The 22,448-nt window shown below is 37.8% G+C and overlaps 1 protein-coding gene across 3 annotated transcripts in view; it reads left to right on the forward strand.

Annotated features, from left to right (window-relative positions):
* Window positions 1-22,448, forward strand: part of TERB2 (telomere repeat binding bouquet formation protein 2) — a 30,991-nt gene that overhangs the window by 7,900 nt on the left and 643 nt on the right. For 2 of the 3 annotated variants that reach the window (XM_053596194.1, XM_053596196.1), the window contains 2 exons: window positions 2,266-2,354; window positions 7,590-8,287. In XM_053596194.1, the coding sequence (XP_053452169.1) occupies window positions 2,266-2,354; window positions 7,590-7,729 (229 nt within the window). In that variant the 3' untranslated portion in view covers window positions 7,730-8,287. Of the gene's footprint in view, window positions 1-2,265; window positions 2,355-7,589; window positions 8,288-22,448 lie in introns of those variants that run through there. The other variant, XM_053596195.1, reaches the window with a different exon arrangement.

Below are 22,448 nucleotides of genomic sequence, written 5' to 3' on the forward strand. Positions count from 1 at the left end.
TACTTCCATATTTTCCAAGTTAGTGGTTTTCAAATATTCATAAGAAATGCTAGTTATTCGAAAGTCTTATGTTTCCTCCTGCCACACTTGTGGCTAGAGTAGCCCTCAAAGTGGCAGAAGGATTTTCACAAGGGAGTGAGTGCCACAAATCATTTCAAGATGAGGCCAGTTGGGATTCTGAAGAAAAACCATTAAACATCAGGGTGATCAATTAAAGCATTTATTAGGGGAACTTATAAATGCTTCAGCAGTCCTTGCAATGGACAGCTAGAGAATGGGGATGTTCTATTTAGGTTCAAGACCAGAGGTCAGGGTATGGAGTTTGTATGACAATTTAAGGAATTTGGCTCAGGGCTGGGGCCAGTTTCAGTGTTTTGAGCAAAACCTAGATTTGATGCCTGGGAATGTTTAAGGTCCTGGTTTGGATTCAAGCCTGCTGGGAAAAACCTGCAACTGGCTAGTTCACAGAGCAATCAAGGTACACTGATTTTTTGTTTAGGACACAGAAGGAATGGGGACCTAGTGAACCCTACAGCCGGTATTTAGCTGCTGAAGTAAAAGTGCTCAAATAGTAGTTATCCTTCTTCAATATAAAAATGAATTTTTTAATTTATATAATTTTTCCAATTTTAAGTTATTCTCTTATAAAGGCTCATTTCCTTAATATACAAAGAGGTCTTGCAAGTCTGGGAAAAATATGTCCAATCCAATTACAACAAAAATGGACAAAGGATATGGATAAATCCTAGATAGATGTCTGTGTAGAGCCTTTTCTATGTGGAACCACCAGAGGGTGCAGTGTGAACATAGATAAAATACCTCCTCACTATCTATAGACGCATTTCTTTTGTTGGCATACTGTTACTGACACCGGGTGGTGAATATTATTGACCACCTGGTACACATAAGACATGTTGAGCTAAGCAGTTTATAGTATTTTATTTGATTCTCACAACCTATGAGATAGATGAACACTATAGCAATTTTACAATTGAAGAAAAAATTCAGAAAGCTAAATAATTTACCCAATGTTATTCAAGGAATGGAGCCTAATTTCAAACCCAGTTTAGCTGATCTAGAGTCTGAATATGCAGTCAGTATGCTATTTTCTCTTCCTATTATATTTCCCAAATCTTCTGAAAACTACATGAATTTTTGTTTTATTTTTCTTATTTTTAATTGCTTTATTATTATAAATGTAATGCTTGCAAATTTGTCAAAATGAAAATACAGGAAAGAATAAAGAAAATTTAAATTACAGCAACCCCACCACTCAGAAATAACCATTGTTGCCAATAGTACATTTCTTACCAGTTTTCTACAAATACATGCATTTAATAGAGTTGAGGTCATACTACATATATAGTTTGTCTCTTGATTTTCCATTTCATATTCCATGAGCATTTCTCCATGTTGAGAAATCATAGACATTATGATATATAGTGGCTACATATGGTATATATTGTTTGTTTAACTTTCTTCTAAAGTTTATTTTGTTGGCTATGACTCATACCTGTAATCCTAGGACTTTGGGAGGCTGAGACGAGAGGATTCCTTGAGCTAGGACCAGCCTGAGCAAGAACAAGACCTAGTCTGGGTGTTGTGGCAGTCCCAGCTATTCAGGAGGCAGAGACAAGATGATTGCTTGAGCCTGAGAGTTTGAGGTTGCTATATGCTAGGCTGATGCCATGGCACTCTAGCCTGGGGAATAGAGTGAGACTCTGCCTCACAAAATGAAATGAAATGAAATAAAATAAAGTAGTCTTCAATAGTTTTCTTTTGGCATATTCAAGATTACATATTATATATATATTGTCTAACTGTAAAGTATTATTGAATTATTGTGCTTTTGAAGGTATTGAGAAAAAGACTCAGGCCTCTATAGGCTCAATAAATATTTGTTTTGTGAAGTAGCCAAGAAAACCAAAAAGATCTCTATGGACCTTTATATTATTTGGAAGCACAAAAGAAGTTCACAATTAACATTTTCACCAGATACTACTGACATCTGATCAAAGAGCAGTTAAATTACTACAATATGTATATTCAAGTTCTCATTTGTAAAAACAAGTCCAAAAACCCACCAAATATAAATGTGAAGAAGTTCACAATTAACGTTTTCACCAGATACTACTGACATCTGATCAAAGAGCAGTTAAATTACTACAATATGTATATTCAAGTTCTCATTTGTAAAAACAAGTCCAAAAACCCACCAAATATAAATGTGAAGAAATGTGACTTTCTGTATGTTTCATTTTATAGCACAGAAAAGCATTTTATAAGGACTCCAGTTGCAGAAAAGCAGATGTACTTCCCTCTTCAGAATTATCCAGTGAACAATATGGTAACAGGTAATTTAAAATAAAATTTAGAGTAAAACCAAGTAAGGAAGAAACAAGGGAATATAGTATAGAATAAAGCTATTGTTGCCTCGGCACTCGTAGCACAGTGGTTATGGCGTCAGCCATATACACCAAGGCTGGTGTGTTGGAACTCAGCCCAGGCCAGCTAAACAACAATGACAACTGCAGCAAAAAGTAGCTGGACGTTGTGGCAGGCACCTATAGTCACAGCTATTTGGGAGGCTGAGGCAAGAGAATCGCTTAAGCCCAATACTTTGAGATTGCTGTGAGCTGTGACACTACAGCACTCTACGGACAGTGACAAAGTGAGACTCTCTCAAAAAAAAAAGCTATTGTTATACTTAAATGCCTACCCCTCTATTTAATATGGTAATGGAAGCGATATTATTCATATATTGAATAAATTAACTTGCAGAATTGACCCAAGAACATGCCTTCATATTTTCTGTGCTAAAACAGTGGTCTCAAAGTCTGGTGAATACGTGTCCTTATTTATATGAGGCAGTTTCAGTTTCTGCCTATTGTCCTGGCATTAGTGTTTTCTGTCAAGTATCCCAATTTGGAAGATAAATTACATGGACAACCCCAATCATAGTTTCTTTTGAGAATCTAATGAAACATATAGGCTCCTTTCTCTAGCATACATACACACACAAACATAACATGCTAACCTTACACATAATTTAGAGAATTTCATAGATGTCAGAAGCCTATTCATGGATTACCCAGGTATACATAGACTCCATATTTGGATGTCCTACTCTCATGTCCTATGTAAAGAGAAGATAGCTAACAGGCTGACATGGAAAGAGTGGAACCAAAGGATCCAACTGAAATGTGGCCACACAAATGTGGATAGTGCTGAGTAAGGTGATATATGGATATTTTGATCTGCATAATATTCAATGCTGTCATTAACAACAATTAAAAAATAGAGATTTTTAAAAACTTGTTTTGTTTTTTTGAGACAGTCTCTCTCTGTCCTCCTGGCTAGAGTATAGTGATGTTATCCTGGTTCACTGCAACCTCAAACTCCTGGGCTCAAGCAATCCTCCCACCTCAGCTTCCTGAGTAGCTGGGATGCCAAGACTCCAGCTAACTGTTCTATTCTTCGTAGAGGTGGGGTCTTGCTCTTTCTTAGTCTGGTCTCAAATTCATTTCAAGCAATCCTACCTTCTTGGCCTTCTAGTGTGCCATTGTGCGTGGCCAAAAAATTGTTTTTTAAACAGCAATTTTAAAAGTATAGATTTTTGAAAATTCATTAAAAGGCTTGGCACCTGTAACTCAGCGGCTAGCGCTTTAGCCACATATACTGGAGCTGGTGGGTTTGAATCTAGTCTGGGCCTGCCAAACAACAATGACAACTGCAACCAAAAAGTAAAAATAGCTGGGCTTTGTGGCGTGGTGCCTGTAGTCCCAGCTACTTGGGAGGCTGAGGCAAGAGAATCGCCGAAGAGTCTGAGATTGCTGTGTGCTGTGACCCCGTGTTACTCCACCCAGGGCGACAGCTTGAGACTCTGTCTCAAAAAAAAAATCATTGGCGGCGCCTGTGGCTCAGTGAGTAGGGCGCCGGCCCCATATGCCGAGGATGGCGGGTTCAAACCCAGCCCCGGCCAAACTGCAACCAAAAAATAGCCGGGCGTTGTGGCGGGCGCCTGTAGTCCCAGCTACTCGGGAGGCTGAGGCAAGAGAATCGCTTAAGCCCAGGAGTTGGAGGTTGCTGTGAGCCGTGTGACGCCACGGCACTCTACCCGAGGGCGGTACAGTGAGACTCTGTCTCTACAAAAAAAATAAAAATAAAAAAAAATAAAAAATAAAAAAATCATTAAAAAATAACTTTATATTTATCATTTCCTCTTTATTTAACAATGTTGCAACTAGTCCATAAGTTTCTAGGTGTCTCTTGTTATGTTACTATCCCTTCAACCATGTCTTCTTGTTCATTTGAGTAATAGAAAATAGCCTTTACCAAAGCCCTTTGAAAGAACTATTAATATATAGTTTTGTGCTGAGTCTTACAGAACCAAGGAAGACAGCTACCCAGCTATAGTAGTAGAAAAGTCAGTCTTTTTTTTTTTTTTTTGTAGAGACAGAGTCTCACTTTATGGCCCTCGGTAGAGTGCCGTGGCCTCACACAGCTCACAGCAACCTCCAACTCCTGGGCTCAAGTGATTCTCCTGCCTCAGCCTCCCGAGCACACCACAACGCCCGGCTATCTCTTGGTCGCAGTTTGGCCGGGGCCGGGTTCGAACCCTCCACCCTTGGTATATGGGGCGGACGCCCTAAGAAAAAAAAAGAAAAGTCAGTCTTACTATAGTCCAGAGAAATTGTGAATTGCAAAGAATAATGAACTAAGTAGAAGTGCTCAGGACTCCTAAAATTGGCAGCACCTAATTGTTGCTTAAATTTATCCCTAGACTTAAACATTCAGATAAAATGTAGGTAATATTACACCATGAGTTGTGGTGTGTTGCTGGTATTGATTTTGCTTTAAGCAATGTCATCACAAGTTACTACATAGCTCATGTAGTACCTTTGAACTTACCAAACATTTAATAACATATTAAAAACATCAATGATAAGTACTAAAATCAGCCACACAAAAGACATAGGCTTACATTTGGACATGTAACAATGCTGCTTTATGTGTCATTGCTGGATAAAGAAATAGTCTGACCAAAAAGACATGACAGTGTTATATAACAGTATCATTAGTCAGAATTTTTAGAGAATAATTTTAATATGTGGCGATCTGTTAATTTTATTGGTGGAATTAAAGTTTTTAATCTTTTCATTTGTTCAATTAAATATTTCCTTTTTTAAATTTCTCCATTAAATATCTCAATAGCACTTTCTTGGAAGAAAGCTTTATTTTTTGGAGATTATTTGTCTTTAATTTTGATGTAAACTGACAAGTATGTCCCTTTTTTATCATCTGTAGTACAGGAAGGAATAACTTCTTGTTTGAAGAAATCAGCTTGTGTTAATTAAACATTTAGTAAACGAGAGTTCTAATTTAAACTGTGGTATCAATTTTTGTGACTACAATTTGACAGTCTCTTCCTCAAAATGGTTTGCATTCAACTCACTGACTATTAAATCTCTGAAAATAAGGTGGTGCCTGTGGCTCAGTGGGCAGCGTGCTGGCCCCATATACTGAGGGTGGTGGGTTCGAACCTGGCCCCAGCCAAACCACAACAAAAAATAGCCAGGCATTGTGGGGCGCCTGTAGTCCCAGCTACTTGGGAGGCTGAGGCAAGAGAATTGCCTAAGCCCAGGAGTTGGAGGTTGCTGTAAGCTGTGATGCCACAGCACTCTAGCGAGGGGAAGGTGAAAAAGTGAGACTCTGTCTCAAAATGAATAAATAAATAAATAAATAAAAACAAATAAATAAATCTCTGAAAATAGAATTGAGGTCTTTAGTTATAGAAAACACAAGCTGGAGCTATACTCTAGGTTAGGGTTTCTCGGTTTTGACACTATGGGCATTTTAGTTCAGGTAATTCTTTGGAGAGGTATCAATCCTGTGTATTTTAGGATGCTCACCTTGGCCTCTGCCCACTAGCCACCAATATTACCACCCTTTTCTCTCCCAGTTATGACAACCAAAAATGTCTCTAGACATTGCCAAATGGTCCACTACATATCAAAGGTTTTTTGTTTTGTTTTGGTTTGGTTTTTGCTTTTGACTAGAATTAAATCCTCTTTGTCTAATATCACTGAATATAGCTCATGATAAGAAGTTCTGGGCGATGCCTGTAGCTCAGTTGGTAGGGCACGGGCCACATGCACCAGGGCTGGTGGGTTCAAACCCAGCTCCGGCCTGCTAAAAACAAAAATATAGCCAGGCTTTGTGGCAGGCGCCTGTAGTCCCAGCTACTTGGGAGGCTGAGGCAAGAAAAACGCTTAAGCCCAAGGGTTTGAGGTTGCTGTGAGCTGTGACACCACAGCACTCTACCAAAGGCAACAAAGTGAGGCTTGTCTCAAAAAGAAAAAAGAAGTTCTGATTGACATTTACATTAGTCATACATGTATCATTAATAAGAGTAAGAAAGGGCGGTGCCTGTGGCTCAAATGAGTAGGGTGCCGGCCCCATATACCAGAGGTGGCAGGTTCATACCTAGCCCTGGCCAAAAACTGCAAAATAATAATAATAATAATAAGAGTAAGAAAGCAATTACTAAATTATTAATACCTTATAGGCAAAAACTTGAGTTTATGAATCTATAATCAATACTGTATGTTATCTACTGCTATATATCAAATTGTTCCAAACTTTTAAATAGCTCCAAAATGTTTAAAACAATGAACATTTATTATTTCATAGTTTCTTAGGATTAGAAATCCAAGAATATCTTAGCTAGGTAATTCTGTCTCAAAGTCTCTTGTGAGGTTACATTTAAGTTGTCAGCTGAGCTTCAGTCATTCTAAGGTACAGCTGGGACTGGAAAATCCACTTCAAAACTTACCCAAGTGGGTTGGGTGTTGGGTTCCTGCTGAGTTTCATTCAAAGGGTTCAACTCCTCACCAAGTGGGCCTCTACATAAGGGCTGTTCAGAACATGGTAGTTTACTTCCTTCAGAGTGAGAAATCTAAAAGTGAGAAAGTGTGCCCAAGACAGAAGCCATAGTTTTTTTAAATCCTACTCTCAGAAGTGTTATAACATCAGTTCTGTCATGTGCTTTTGGTGACATAGACCAACCCAATTTTCCATTTTGTGTGTGTGTGTGTGTGTGTGTGTGTGTGTGTGTGGAGACAGAGTCTCATTTTGTCACCTTCGGTAGAGTGCTATGGCATCATAGTTCATAGCAACCTCAAACTCTTGAGCTCAAGTGATCCTCTTGCCTCAGCTTCCTGAGTAACTGGACTACAGGCACCCACCACAACGCCCGGCTATTTTCTTAAGAGATGGGGTCTTACTCTTGCTCAGGCTGGTCTCCAACACCTGAGCTCAAGCAATCCACCTGCCTTGGCCTCCCCAAGTGCTAGGATCATAGGCATGAACCACTGCACCTGGCCTTATTTTCCATTTTTTTCATTAAAAGAATGTTATCTGAGTGTTAGCAGTGCAGAAAAGTGAAATAGGGAAGATTTGTGCTGTTTAGTAGCTAGTTGTATAGATAGTCCTAAGAGGTCATCCTCTCAGCCAGACATACTTTCCAGTTATTTTGGCCTAAGTACTTTATATTTAGTCATTCATTTATGCATTTATTTATTTCGTAGGTTATATGTCAATTGATGCCATGAAGAAATTCCTTGGGGAACTACATGACTTCATTCCTGGAAGCTCAGGATATTTAGCATACCATGTTCAAAATGAAATTAATATATCTTCCATAAAAAATAGATTGAAGAGGAAGTAGTTAAATTATAAATATCTGGGCATTTATTATCTGTAAAATATTATCAGAAATGGGCATAATTTAAAATGTTCCCTTTAGTAACTCAAAGATGGGGGAATGGGGGAATTTTTTTCTCTTTCTGAAAATGTCTTAAGAAAATTCACAATCATTTGGCTCTGTATTTTGACATTTGGACTACATTTTTCTCCCCAGATTGTCACATTATGTTTACAAATTCTGAGTGAATAATTGTTATAGAGTAATTGTCATTGAAACAGGCTTCATAAGTAGTCTCAATCTCTCTCTCTCTTCCTCTTTTTCCCTTCCTTTCTCCTTCCCTTCCTCCCTTACCCCCTCCACTTTACCTCGTTTACTCTTTGGGTTTTAACATTCTATTAATTATATATTTTTTCTAGGTTCAATAGTCTGAGTGCTAAAGTTTATCATTCTAGTAATCTCATTTTGCTTTAAAAAATTAGAATGCCATAGTTGAGTTCTGAATTACTGCTTGAAATATATGCAGTAAAAGTTTTTTAATAAGTCATATTTCACATTGGATATTTTCTGATAATAAATGTGTATCAGAAGTGACCTAATACAGGCTATGAGTGTTATGTCATCTGCAAGGTGTCTTAGCAACACAGTGCTGGAAAAGACCTTAGAGAACATGGAGTCCAACTCATTTGTCATTTATAATGAGGATGAAGACCCTGAGAAGGCGTCTTGCCTACAGTGCCTAATAGGTGGCCAAACCAGAATTGGAACACAGCCCTCTTGATTTTCCAGGTTCGTGTTTCCCCACTCTCCCACAATGGTATATGCTATAGGCTCTTTGTCAGATATAATAGGACTGCAAATCTACAAAGCAGACCCCAAAACAAGCAAACATACTTGTCTGTTAACCCAAAATAGTATTGAAATGTAGTGATTTTCAAGATAGCAACTTGTTATCTTTATTCATATGGCCATGCTACATAGAGTCTGATCCATTTACTACATTTTGGAGACTAGTAAATGACATGTTATTTGTAAAGCTATCATCTTGTTAGAACTGCGCTTCTTCCTAGGAAGTGCATACCAGCTGTAGAATTATCTAAAGAAAATGCATACTTTTTTTTTTGTTTGTTTGGTTTTTGGATCATTTGGGTATATGTGGGCCCTGGTCCTGGTCTTTCTCCCATGACTCATATTTCTTAATACAAAATTTTAACACTACTCTTGGCATCAACATTTGAGTGTTATATTTTTCCCATATGGTAACTTTTTCTTGTTTATATTCATATATGTGATTAAGCCCTTCTGAACTTGTAAATTTTTTAAAAGCCTAAATGTTAATTATCATTTTTAAATGTATTTTTTATGAACACTTTATCTTAGATACATGCCACTTTTTTATTTATTTATTTTTTTATTGTTAAATCATAGCTGTGTACATTAGTGCAATCAAAGGGTACAATGTGCAGGTTTCATATATACAATCTGAAATATTCTCATCAAATTGTTCGACATAGCCTTCATGCATTTTCTTAGTTACTGTATGTAGGCATTTGTATTCTGCATTTAGTAAGTTTCACCTGTACCCATTCTGAGATGCACTGTAGATGTGGCCCCAACCATCACACTCCCTCCACCAAAACCTCCCGCCTCCCTTCCCCTTCCTTGGCCCTTTCCCCATAGTCTTGTGCTATAGTTGGGTTATAGCCTTCATGTGAAAGCTATAATTTAGCTTCGTAGCAGAGCTGAGTACAAAGGATACTTTTTCCTCCATTCTTGAGATACTTTACTAAGAAGAATATGTTCCAGCTCCATCCATGTAAACATGAAAGAGGTAAAGTCTCCATCTTTCTTTAAGGCTGCATACTATTCCATGGTATACATGTACCACAATTTGCTAGTCCATTCGTGGGTTGATGGACACTTGGGCTTCTTCCATGACTTAGCGATTATGAATTGGGCTGCAATAAACATTTTGGTACAGATGTCTTTGTTATATTGTGACTTTTGGTCTTTGGGGTATAAACCTAGTAAAGGAATTATTGGATCGAATGGCAGGTCTATTTTTAGGTCTCTAAGTATTCTCCAAACATCCCTCCAGGAGGAACGTATTGGTGTGCATTCCCACCAGCAGTGTAGAAGTGTGCCCTTTTCTCTACATCCACGCCAACATCTCTGGTTTTGGGATTTTCTTATGTGGGCTACTCTTACTGGAGTTAGGTGGTATCTCAAAGTAGTTTTGATTTGCATTTCTCTGATGATTAAGGATGATGAGCTTTTTTTCATATGTTTGTAGATTGTGCGTCTGTCTTCTTTAGAGAAGTTTCTCTTCAAGTCCCTTTCCCACCCTGAGATGGGATCACCCGTTCTTTTCTTGCTAATACGTTTGAGTTCTCTGTGGATTCTGGTTATTAGACCTTTATCGAAGGTATAACCTGCAAATATTTTCTCCCATTCTGAGGGCTCTCTGCTTGCTTTACTTATTGTGTTCTTGGCTGTGCAGAAGCTTTTTAGTTTGATCAGGTCCCAGTAGTGTATTTTTGATATTGCTTCAATGACCTGTGGAGTCCTCCGCATAAAATATTCACCCAGGCCGATTCCTTCAAGAGTTTTCCCTGCACTTTCTTCAAGTATTTTTAGAGTTTCATGTCTTAAGTTTAAATCTTTTATCCAGTGAGAGTCTATCTTAGTTAATGGTGAAAGGTGTGGGTCCAGTTTCAATGTTCTACAGGTTGCCAGCCAGTTCCCAGCACCATTTGTTAAAGAGGGAATCTTTTCCCCACTGAATGTTTTTAATTGGCTTGTCAAAGATCAAATAATGGTAAGTAGCTGGATTCATCTCTTGATTCTCTATTCTGTTCCAGACATCTACTTCTCTGTTTTTGTGCCAGTACCATGCTGTTTTGATCACTATTGATTTATAGTACAGTCTCAGGTCCGGTAGCATGATTCCTCCTGCTTTGTTTTTATTGCTGAGTAATGTTTTAGCTATTTGAGGTTTTTTCCGATTCCATATAAAACGAAGTATTATTTTTTCAAGATCTTTAAAATATGACAATGGAGCTTTAATAGGAATTGCATTACAATTGTATATTGCTTTGGGTAGTATTGACATTTTAACAATGTTGATTCTTCCCAGCCATGAGCATAGTATGTTTTTCCATCTGTTAACATCTTCAGCTATTTCTTTTCTTAAGGTTTCATAGTTCTCTTTGTATAGATCTTTCACATCCTTTGTTAGGTATACTCCCAAATATTTCATCTTCTTTGGCACTACTGTGAAAGGAATAGAGCCCTTGACTGTTTTTTCGGTTGGTTGTTGTTGGTATATATAAAGGCTACAGATTTATGGGTGTTGATTTTGTAGCCTGAGACATTGCTGTATTCCTTGATCACTTCTAAAAGTTTTGTAGTAGAATCCCTAGTATTTTCCAGATATACGATCATATCATCTGCGAAGAGTGAAAGTTTGATCTCTTCTGACCCTATGTGGATACCCTTGATCGCCTTTTCTTCCCTAATTGCAATGGCTAAAACTTCCATTACAATGTTAAAGAGCCATGGAGACAATGGGCAACCTTGCCTGGTTCCTGATCTAAGTGGAAATGATTTCAATTTAATTCCATTCAATACGATATTGGCTGTGGGTTTGCTGTGGATGGCCTCTATTAGTTTAAGAAATGTCCCTTCTATACCAATTTTCTTAAGTGTTCTGATCATGAAGTGATGCTGGTTATTATCAAAAGCTTTTTCTGCATCAATCGAAAGAATCATATGGTCCTTATTTTTTAGTTTGTTTATGTGTTGAATTACATTTATAGATTTACGTATATTGAACCAGCCTTGAGACCCTGGGATAAATCCCACTTGGTCATGGTGTATAATTTTTTTGATGTGTTGTTGGATTCTGTTTGTTAGGATCTTATTGAGTATTTTAGCATCAATATTCAGTAGTGATATTGGTCTATAATTTTCTTTTCTTGTTGGGTCTTTCCCTGGTTTAGAGATCAAGGTGATGTTTGCTTCTTAGAATGCGTTGGGTAATATCTCTTCTTTTTCTATATTTTGGAAGAGGTTTAGTAATATAGATACTAGTTCTTCTTTAAAGGTTTGGTAGAATTCTGACGTAAAGCCATCTGGTCCTGGGCTTTTCTTTTTAGGGAGATTTTGTATAGTTGATACTATTTCAGAGCTTGATATAGGCCTGTTCAACATTTCCACTTCGTTCTGGCTAAGTCTTGGTAGGTGGCGTACTTCCAGGTATTTGTCTATTTCTTTCAGATTTTCGTATTTCTGAGAGTAGAGTTTCTTGTAGTATTCGTTAAGGATTTTTTGAATTTCTGAGGGGTCTGTTGTTATTTCATCATTACCATTTCTGATTGATGAAATTAGAGATTTTACTCTTTTTTTCCTGGTTAGGTTGGCCAAAGGTTTATCTATTTTATGGATCTTTTCAAAAAACCAGCTTTTGGATTTATTGATCTGTTGTATAATTTTTTTGTTTTCAATTTCATTTAGCTCTGCTTTGATTTTGGTTATTTCTTTTCTCCTGCTGGGTTTTGGGTTGGAATGTTCTTCCTTCTCCAGTTGCTCAAGATATCCCATTAAGTTATTAACTTCCTCTCTTTCCTTTTTCTTGAGGAAGGCTTGCAGTGCTATAAATTTACCTCTTAGGACTGCCTTTGCAGTATCCCAGAGGTTCTGGTAATTCGTGTCTTGATTATTGTTTAGTTCCAAAAATTTGGTGATTTCCTTCTTAATCTCGTCTATAACCCATCTATCCTTCAGCAGAAGGTTGTTTAGCTTCCATGTTCTTGTATGGGTATGCAGGTTCCTGTTGTTATTTAGTTCAACTTTTATTCCATGATGGTCTGAGAAGATGCAAGGAATAATTTCTATTTTTTTAAATTTGCTGAGGTTACATTTGTGGCCTAGGATGTGGTTGATTTTGGAGTATGTTCCGTGGGCTGATGAAAAGAATGTGTATTCAGTTTTGTTGGGATGAAATGTTCTGTAGATGTCCGTTAAGTCCAGATGTTGAATGGTTGAGTTTAAATCTAAAATTTATTTGCTTAGCTTCTTTTTGGAGGATCTATCCAGCACTGTTAAAGGGGTGCTAAAATCTCCAACTACTATGGAAGTGGAGGAAATTGACTTGCTCATGTCTGTTAGAGTTTCTCTTATAAATTGAGGTACGTTGTGGTTGGGTGCATAAATATTAATAATAGAGATATAACCATATTGAGTATTACCTTTAACAAATATGAAGTGTCCATCCTTATCCTTAATTATTTTGGTTGGTTTAAAGCCTATTGCATCTGTGAATAGGATTGCAATGCCTGGTTTTTTCTGCTTTCCATTTGCCTGGAATATAGATGACCATCCCTTCACCTTGAGTCTATATTTGTCTTTTAATGTAAGATGCAATTCTTGTATGCAGCAGATATCTGGCTTGACTTTTTGTATCCAGTCAGCCAACCTGTGCCTCTTTAGAGGACAGTTTAAACCGTTCACATTAATTGAGAATATTGATAAGCCTTTCGAGAGTCCAGTGGACATTTTTAATCCTTTTGCGACTGTGGAAGTTGGAATTTGATCAAAATTTTATGGGTGAGTTTACTTTTGTGGTGGAGGATTACACTGGTCTTTATGGAGGATAGGTCTGAGAATATCCTGGAGAGCTGGTTTAGTTATCGCAAATTTCTTCAACATGTGAATGTCATTGAAGTATTTAATTTCTCCATCATAAATGAAACTCAGTTTAGCTGGGTATAGGATCCTGGGTTGAAAGTTATTTTGTTTTAGGAGATTAAAAGTCGATGACCATCCTCTTCTAGCTTGAAGGGTTTCAGCAGAGAGATCTGCAGTTATTCTAATATTCTTCCCCTTGTAGGTAATGGTTTTCTTTTGTCTTGCAGCTTTCAGAATTTTCTCCTTCATATTAACTTTAGTGAAATTTATTATGATGTGTCTGGGGGTTGTCTTATTCGGGTTGAGTTGTGCTGGAGTTCTGAAACTGTCTGCTATCTGAATTTCAGAATCTCTTGGCATGTCTGGAAAGTTCTCCTTCATAATCTCATGGAGAAGAGACTCTGTGCCTTGTGAAGCCACTTTGTCGTTTTCAGGGATCCCTATAAGACGAATATTGATTTTCTTCGAATTATCCCAGAGCTCTCTGAGAGAGTGATCTGTTTTTGCCCTCCATTTATCATCCTCTTTGAGAGTTTGGGAGCATTCGAAAACTTTGTCTTCCATGTCAGAAATCCTTTCTTCTGCTTGCTCCATTCCATTACTGAGGGATTCTACTGTGTTTCTCAGATCTTTGAGGGATGCAACTTCTTGTCTCAATGTGTCAAAATCTTTGGTCATTTGGTCTTTGAATTTGTTGAATTCTTGAGATATCTTTTGGGTTATTGCTTTGAGTTCTAATTCAATCGTATTTGCTATCCAGATTCTGAATTCGATTTCTGACATATCAGCTATTTGTTTGTGCATGGGATCTTGTGCTGTGTCTGCCCCATTGATCCTTGGGGGAGTTGATCTACTCTGATTATTCATATTGCCAGAGTTTTTCTGTTGATTTCGCCTCATGATTGTTTTTCACCGTTGCCTCTGGCTGTCCTCAGAGTTGGGGAGGTGTCTCTCCAAGATTAGATCCCAGCGGGATCACTCTATTATTGCTTGATCTTTGTACTGAGTGACCCTGTGTAGTTCCTCTGGGGCTGCTCCAGCTAGGGAGTTCTGGTTGTGGAAGCAGCTCTGGCGTGTGACACACCTGGATCTAGCAACAGGGCGGGAGGTGGTGCGTATGGTTCTGGGAGTGCCTGGCACCCAGTGACTTTGGCATGGAGAGCCCAAGGCTCCAGCAGTCTCTGGCCAGGAGAAGGGCTCCGCGTAGAGGCAGGGAAGGCTCCAGAGGGCACGCAGCTACCAGTATCCCTGGCCAGACGAGCGGGCCAGTGTGGAGGCTGGGAGGACCCAGGAGGGAGGACACAGGGTTGCACGGCTCCCGCAGTTCCTGGTCAGGGCATGCGGAGGCCCGGTTGGTGTGGGGTCGTGGCACAGATCTTATGGAGGTCCAGGCAGCACCAAGCCCAGGAATTTGAGGTTGCTATGGGCTGTGATACCACAGCACTCTACCCAGGGCAACAGCCCGAGCCTCCAGTGTGCCCAAACCGTCTCGCTCCCACTGATTGTTTCTTATGTAGTAACCAAGCCTGTTTGTAGATCTTAATTATTAAGAGGATTAAGTAAATTTACAGCAAATTATATACATTGTGTTTTCATGAAGGATAGTGTCCAGTATTTTTCTGATAGATATATTATGCCTGTGTTAACATAGTAAATAAAAACTATAAAAAAATACTTTTGGGGCGGCGCCTGTGGCTCAGTGAGTAGGGCACCGGCCCCATGTGCCAAGGGTGGTGGGTTTGGACCCAGCCCCGGCCAAACTGCAACAGAAAAATAGCCGGGCGTTGTGGCGGGCGCCTGTAGTCCCAGCTGCTTGGGAGGCTGAGGCAAGAGAATCACGTAGGCCCAAGAGTTAGAGGTTGCTGTGAGCCATGTGATGCCATGGCACTCTACCTGAGGGCGGAACAGTGAGACTCTGTCTCTACAAAAAAAAAAAAAAAAAAAAATACTTTTGGTTCGTTTCCCAAATAAAAGTGATTTCATTTTTAGATATATATAGAAAAAGCCAAATATAACATATATCCTTGGAACACTACCAGAAGCAGTAAAATCAGTGATAACATAAGTGTTTTAGGAATTAGAGGTATTTGGGCAGCACCTGTGGCTCAAGGAGTAGGGCGCCGGTCCCATATGCCGTAGGTGGCGGGTTCAAATCCAGCCCTGACCGAAACCACACACACACACACACAAAAGGAATTAGAGGTATTTGAAGAAAAAAATAAGCAAAGATGAACTTTTTGTTTTGGTCAGTTTATTGTCCTGATGGGAAGTGAAAAGCAGAATGACTTTAGTTATTGCTCATTTAATCTCTTTTTATTTCCTTTTGTGGGTCTGATGGATATTACCTTATAAAAAATGTTCTCTACTCTTTAGAACTTTTGATTATTTCTCTACCATTTTGCAATTGCATCTCTGAGGCTTTCAACTATTAAGCATAACTATTTTTATATATCTAATTTGATGTGTAGTTCTTTTTTCCTTTTATTTCTTTCATCTTTTGTGACCAGATTATTTTTCTTTCCAGCTTTGGGTAGGGTTTTGTGTAATTAGTTAAGTTATGAGTGAGTCATTGACTGAGTCTGCTAGTTATTTTGAAATGTCTGTTTCCTATTTTTTTCCATGATAATATAGGACACCTAATTCTCTCTAAACAAAAGCTACCAAGAATAAAGATTGTATTCTCAGTCTCACTTGACGTTAAGTATGACTATGGCACGATGTTTTGACCAATGGATGCACAGAAGAAATGGCATCTGGAAACTTTCTTAAAGATATTTGGCGTATACCCTCTGGTCCCCTTCTACATCCACTCTGTTTTCTTTTAGCTTGTTGTTTGAAATGGAGATGTGACAGCTACCATTTTGAACCATAACAACTATACCCTTTAGTTTGGCAAGGCAGTGGACAGAAAGGAGCCTGGGGTCCTGAGGACATTGTGGAGAAATTTGCCCTTCTAGCTTTGGGTCACCTGCCTCCTTCTAGACTTTTATGTGACAGAGAAATAAACTTTTTTTAAAAAGTCACTCTATTTTATATCTATTGTTGCCAAACTAATCATAATTGAGGCTTAAGGGTAGGCAATTAACTTTATTCTATAGGAGAAAATTGTGTAAAGATACCAGTTATTTGCATCTGTAAAGAATGAATAGATTTGTGACCTTGAAGTTATATAGATGACCTCAGTGATATCACATGTTTATTAAATTTATATCAGCTTTAGTAAAAAACAGTTCTTTAAAATAAAGTGTGTGGTTACACTATTATTTAACAGAGTGAAAAATTAAAAATAACCTCAATGTTTAATAATGAATGAATAGAATGGCATTTTAAATCATATTGCTATTGCAGTTTAATAGAATAGCCATTTTTTAACAGCTTTATTAAGATATAATTCACATACCTTATAATTCACTCATATGAAGAATACAATTCAATGGTTTTTAGTGTATTGACAGTTACACAACCATCCCCACAATTTACTTTTAGAACATTTTCGTCAGCTCAAAAAATACTCTTGCCCATTAGCAGTTATTCCCAGGCCCCCAACAGATACCACACCCCCAGCCATAGGCAACCGCTAATCTACTTTCTATCTGTATAGATTTGCCTATTCTGGACATTTTGTATTTATATCATAAAGTACATACTCTTTGTGAGGAAATCCTTTCAGTTAGCATAATGTATTCAGGGCTTATTTATGTTGCAGTATGTATCAGTACTTTATTTCTTTTCATTACCAAGTAATATTACATTGTATGGAGATAGCAACCTCCAATTCTTAGGCTTAAGGGATTTTCTTGCCTTGGCCTCCCAAGTAGCTGGGACTACAGGTACCTGCCACAATACCCAGCTATTTTTTGTTGTTGTTGTTATTGCAGTTGTCATTATTGATTCTAGCTGGCCCAGGGTTGGACTCGAACCTGCTAGCCTTGGTGTATGTGGCCAGCGCCCCAGAACAGAAGTTTTTAATTTTGATGAAGTCTGATTTATCTATATTTTCTTTTCTTGGTTATGCTTTTGGTTTTGTACCTAAGAAACTTTTGCCTAATTCAATATCAGAAAAATTTACTCCTACATTTTCTTCTAAGAGTTTTATAGTTTCAATTCTTTTTTTTACCACTTAGTATAATTTTTTTTTTTTTTTGGCCTGGGCTGGGTTTGAACCCACCACCTCTGGCATATGGGGATGGCGCCCTACTCCTTTGAGCCACAGGTGCCGCCCACACTTAGTATAATTTTTAAATTTCAAATTAATATAAGAGTACAAATTTTTAGATTACATTGTTCTCACTTTCAGGGTAAAGTTCCAGTTGTAAAAGAGTCCCTCACCAGGGGGCATGTTATACACCCTCACAATGTGCACAGTAGGTGAGATCCAGCCACATGTCCTCCCTCCATCTGCCAATCATACTCCTTCCTGCTTCCTTCCCCTTCCTCCTCCCCCTGCCGCCATACTAGACTGTATTTATGTTTTATTCTTCATATGAGCATTAATTGTTTATATATTGGTTTCATATTAGTATTGAGTACATTGGATCATTATTTTTCCATTCCTGCAATACTTTACTAAGAAGAATGTATTTCAACTCCATCCAGGTAAATATAAAAGATGTAAAGTCTCCACTTTTTTTTTTTAATTTCAATAGATTTAAGAGGTGCAGATGGCTTTTTGATACATGGATGAATTATATACTGACAAAGTCAGGGCTTTTAGTAAATCCATCACCCAAATAGTATACATAGTTACCCAATAGGTAGTTTGTTTGTTTGTTTGTTAGTTAGTTTGTTTGAGACAGAGTCTCAAGCTGCCACCCCAGGTAGAGTGCCATGGCATCATAGCTCATAGCAATCTCCAACTCGGGCTCAAGCAATCCTCTTGCTTCAGTTTTTCTATTTTTAGTAGAGATAGGATCTCACTTTTGCTCAGGCTAGTCTTGAACTTGCGAACTCAAGCAAACCACTCACCTTGGCCTCCCAGAATGCTAGGATTACAGGCATGAGCCACCGTGCCTGGCCAGTCTCTATCTTTTTTAACGGCTGAATAATATTCCATGGTTTACATACATATACCACAGTTTATTGATCCATTCATGGGTTGATGGGCATTTGGATTGCTTCCATGACTGAGCTTCATTTCTTATATTTATGTCTATGATTAATTTTAAGTTCATTTTGAGTTAACTTTTGTATATGGTATAAGGTAGGAGTCTAAATTCATTCTTTTTTTTTTTTTTTTGTAGAGACAGAGTTTTACTTTATTGCCCTTGATAGAGTGCCGTGGCGTCACACAGCTCACAGCAACCTCCAACTCCTGGGCTTAGGCGATTCTCCTGCCTCAGCCTCCTGAGTAGCTGGGACTACAGGTGCCCGCCACAATGCCCAGCTATTTTTTTGTTGCAGTTTGGCCGGGGCTGGGTTTGAACCCGCCACCCTTGGTATATGGGGCCGGCGCCCTGCTCACTGAGCCACAGGGCAGTGGATATCTAGTACCATTTATTGAAAAGACTTATTATTTCTCCCAGTGAATTGTCTTAGCAGGAATAACTATTTTTAAGTTTAGTTTTGTGACTATGTATGATGTGTTTTTATTTAGAAAATCAAATTCATATAATATAAAGAACAAAAGATCCTCCAAATACCATCTCCAAAGAGAATTGTTAACACTATAAAGTGAGTGGTCTGCAATAATTGCTCTCTAAGGGATCTTCTAGACCCGTGAGTTTGTAGAATTTTACTAGACACAAATAATTCTCAGAAATACTATTTAGCATAAAATTCAATTTAGTATGAGTGATTCTCTGAAGTATTCAAATGAAAGGCCCTAATGGCCCAGTGATGTACCCTGTTACAACTGGATAGGAGAACCCACCTGAAGCTATTAATAATTTTATTAAAATATTCAAACTTTTCCTGGAATACTTACCTATGTTTTTTCTGATTATTTTGCATTATTCCAAAGAAAACATACTTACAATTGATACTTGGACTCATACTTTTTGCAATGGAGAGGGCATTACATCTCAGTAGCAGCATAAGGGAGTGGATAAGAGCACAGAGTCAAACTGTCTTAGTTTAAATTCCAGCTTAGCACTTAGTTCATTTATGATCTTGGACTAGTTACTTAACCTTTCTGTGCCTCAGATTGTGGGTAAATGAGGATCATAATGGCAAAATTGTAGGGGACTAAGTAAGATAATATAGGAAAGTGCTTAGGACAATACCTGGCACTTAGTGAGTGCTCAATAAAAAATCTATACAGTTTCATGACTATTATTACTAGCATATTCTAGTCTCTGTCACAAAGTAGGTGATGAACAATCATTGAAGTAATATTTGTAGAACTCAAATTGGGATTACTGGATACAGGAAAATAGGTAGAGTTTGGAAGCTTTGTACTCCTATAAGACACAAAAGTTCACAGCAGTGCCATTTTTTCTCTAAAGAGATGGAAGAGACAGGAGTCTATGAGTAGCTGAAGGCAGAAGAATGTATTTATCCAAGACAGTCATAAATTTGAAACCTGGAACAAAAGTTTTAAAAAAGCTTGATTAATAAAAGCATTGTATTTTGAGTAGTTTTAAAAGTTTTTTTCAATGTAATATTCCTAATTTTTTCCTAAGGAAAAATCTTTCCCTCTTTAGGAGAGATATATATTATAGTAGAAATTTAATCATTTACTCTAAGTATACCATAATTATCTTAAAGGTCAGTGGACTAAATGCTACAATTAGTCAATTTTGCCAATCAAAATTGGCAATTTTGATTTTAAAAAAATCATATTTTGTTTATAAAAGACATTTAAGGTAAAAGGATGTTGAAATATTGAAAATAAAAGAATGGAAAAATGGTACACCATGCAAACACTAACCAAAAGAAAGCTGATTCAGACAAAGTAAAAGTTGAATCAAAAAGCGTTACTAGAGATAAAAAAGAATACTTAATAAAAAAGAATACAAGTTGTCTTCACCAGGAATATATACAACTCAACTTGTACTCACCTAATAACATAGCCTCAAAATTTGTAAAGCAAAAATTTATAGAACTAACAGGAGAAATAGGCAAATACAGAATTATAGTGAGAGATTTTTAACATACCTCTTTTAGTAATTTATAAAAGCAAATCAAAATTTTAAGGTTATAGATTTAGATGCACAAACTAATGAACTTAACTTACATGACACATAGAATATCACACCCAACAATTATAGTGATTAATTCTTTTAAAATTTGCCTAGAATATTTATACACATGTCCATGTTGTGGGTAATTACTGCTACATTATAAATTACCCTTCAATGTAGAGCTGAAAATAGCAAATAATAATTTGTCATTATCTCTTTAGGTTCTGTGGGTTGACTGGGCTCAGATGTGTGGGATGTCCTATGTGACTTCAGTCAGAAATAGAACTGGAAGGCTGGCCTAGACTAGATGTCCAAGATGGCTCCCTTAGTCACATGCCCTGGCACCTTGGTGCTTCTTGGTCTCTCTTTTGCATCTCAGGATATCTCATCTTCTAGGGTCTTTGCACATGATGTGAGTCTCTCATGGCATGGTGGTTTCAGGGTAGTCACACTTCTTTTATGGTGGTCATCTTCCAAGAAGCTGGAAGCAAAAGCTGCCAGGTCAGCTATTTTCTCTTGGCCAGTTACAAGTCTGTTTTCTCTTGGTTCCTAAAGTGGCAAAGTCCCATTGAAGAAGAGCATGTGGCATGGGAAATATTGTGGCCATCTTTAGAAAATACAATCTGCTACAGATCATATGCTGGGTCATAGAGCAAGTCCCAACAAATTTCAGAAAATTGAAATCATTCAAAATGGGTTCTCTGACCACAGTGAAATTAAGCAAAATTTTGGTAAATAACCAATAAGTAGGAAATCCTCATATTCCAATATTAAAAAATACACTTCTAGGGCAGCACCTGTGCCTCATTGGATAGTGCGCCGGCCCCATATACTAAGTGTGGTGGGTTTGAACCCAACCCCAGCCAAACTGCAACAAAAAATAGCCAGGTGTTGTGGCAAGCACCTGTAGTCCCAGCTACCCTGGAGGCTGAGGCAAGAGAATCGCCTAATCCCAGGAGTTGGAGGTTGCTGTGAGCTGTGACACCACAGCACTTTACCAAGGGTGATAAAGCGAGACTCTGTCTAAAAAAAAAAAAAAGAAAAGAAATACACTTCTAAATAATCCATGCATCAAAAAAGAATTCACAATGGAAATTAGAAAATATTTTAAACTAAATAATAATGAAATACTAAAATTGTGGAATGCAGCTACAGCCATGTTTTAGGGAATTTTATGGTCTTAAATATTTATAACAAGAATAAATACAAAAAATGAAGTAAGTATCCATCTCAAAAATTTTTTTTAAAAATCACTAATAATAAAAAAAAAAATCACTAATAATAAAAAAAAAATCACTAATAATCTTCCCCAATAGAAGAAAGTAAATAATACAGATAAGAAGAAAAGTTAGGAAATAGGAAAATATATAAGAGATCAATAGTCAATAAGTTCTTGTTTTTTGGAAAAGACTAATAAAAATTGATAAAATTTCTGACAATTTTTCTGACTGGTTAAGGAAAAAAAGAGAAAAAAGGCACAAATAACCAATATTAGAAATGAAAAGCAGACTACATCTCTGATCCTACAGACATTAAAAAGATATGAGGGCTCGGCGCCTGTGGCTCAAGAGGCTGGGGCACCAGCCGCATACACCTGAACTGACAGGTTTGACCAGTCCAGGCCCGCCAAACAACAAGGACGGCTGCAACCAAAACATAACCAGCCGTTGTGGCAGGCACCTGTAGTTCCGGCTACTTGGGAGGCGGAGGCAGGAGAATTGCTTAGGCCCAGGAGTTGGAGGTTGCTGTGAGCTGTGATGCCACGCATGCTATCCAGGACGACAGCTTGAGTCTCTGTCTCAAAAAAAAAAAAAAAAAAAAAGAAAGAAAAAAAAAGATATGAGGGCTCAGTGCCTGTAGTTCATTGGTTATGGCACTGGCCACATGCACCAAGGCTGGTGGGTTCGAGCCTGGCCTGGGTCTGCTAAATAACA

The sequence above is a fragment of the Nycticebus coucang genome, chromosome 6, assembly GCF_027406575.1.
Source record: "Nycticebus coucang isolate mNycCou1 chromosome 6, mNycCou1.pri, whole genome shotgun sequence".
NCBI lineage: Eukaryota > Metazoa > Chordata > Mammalia > Primates > Lorisidae > Nycticebus > Nycticebus coucang.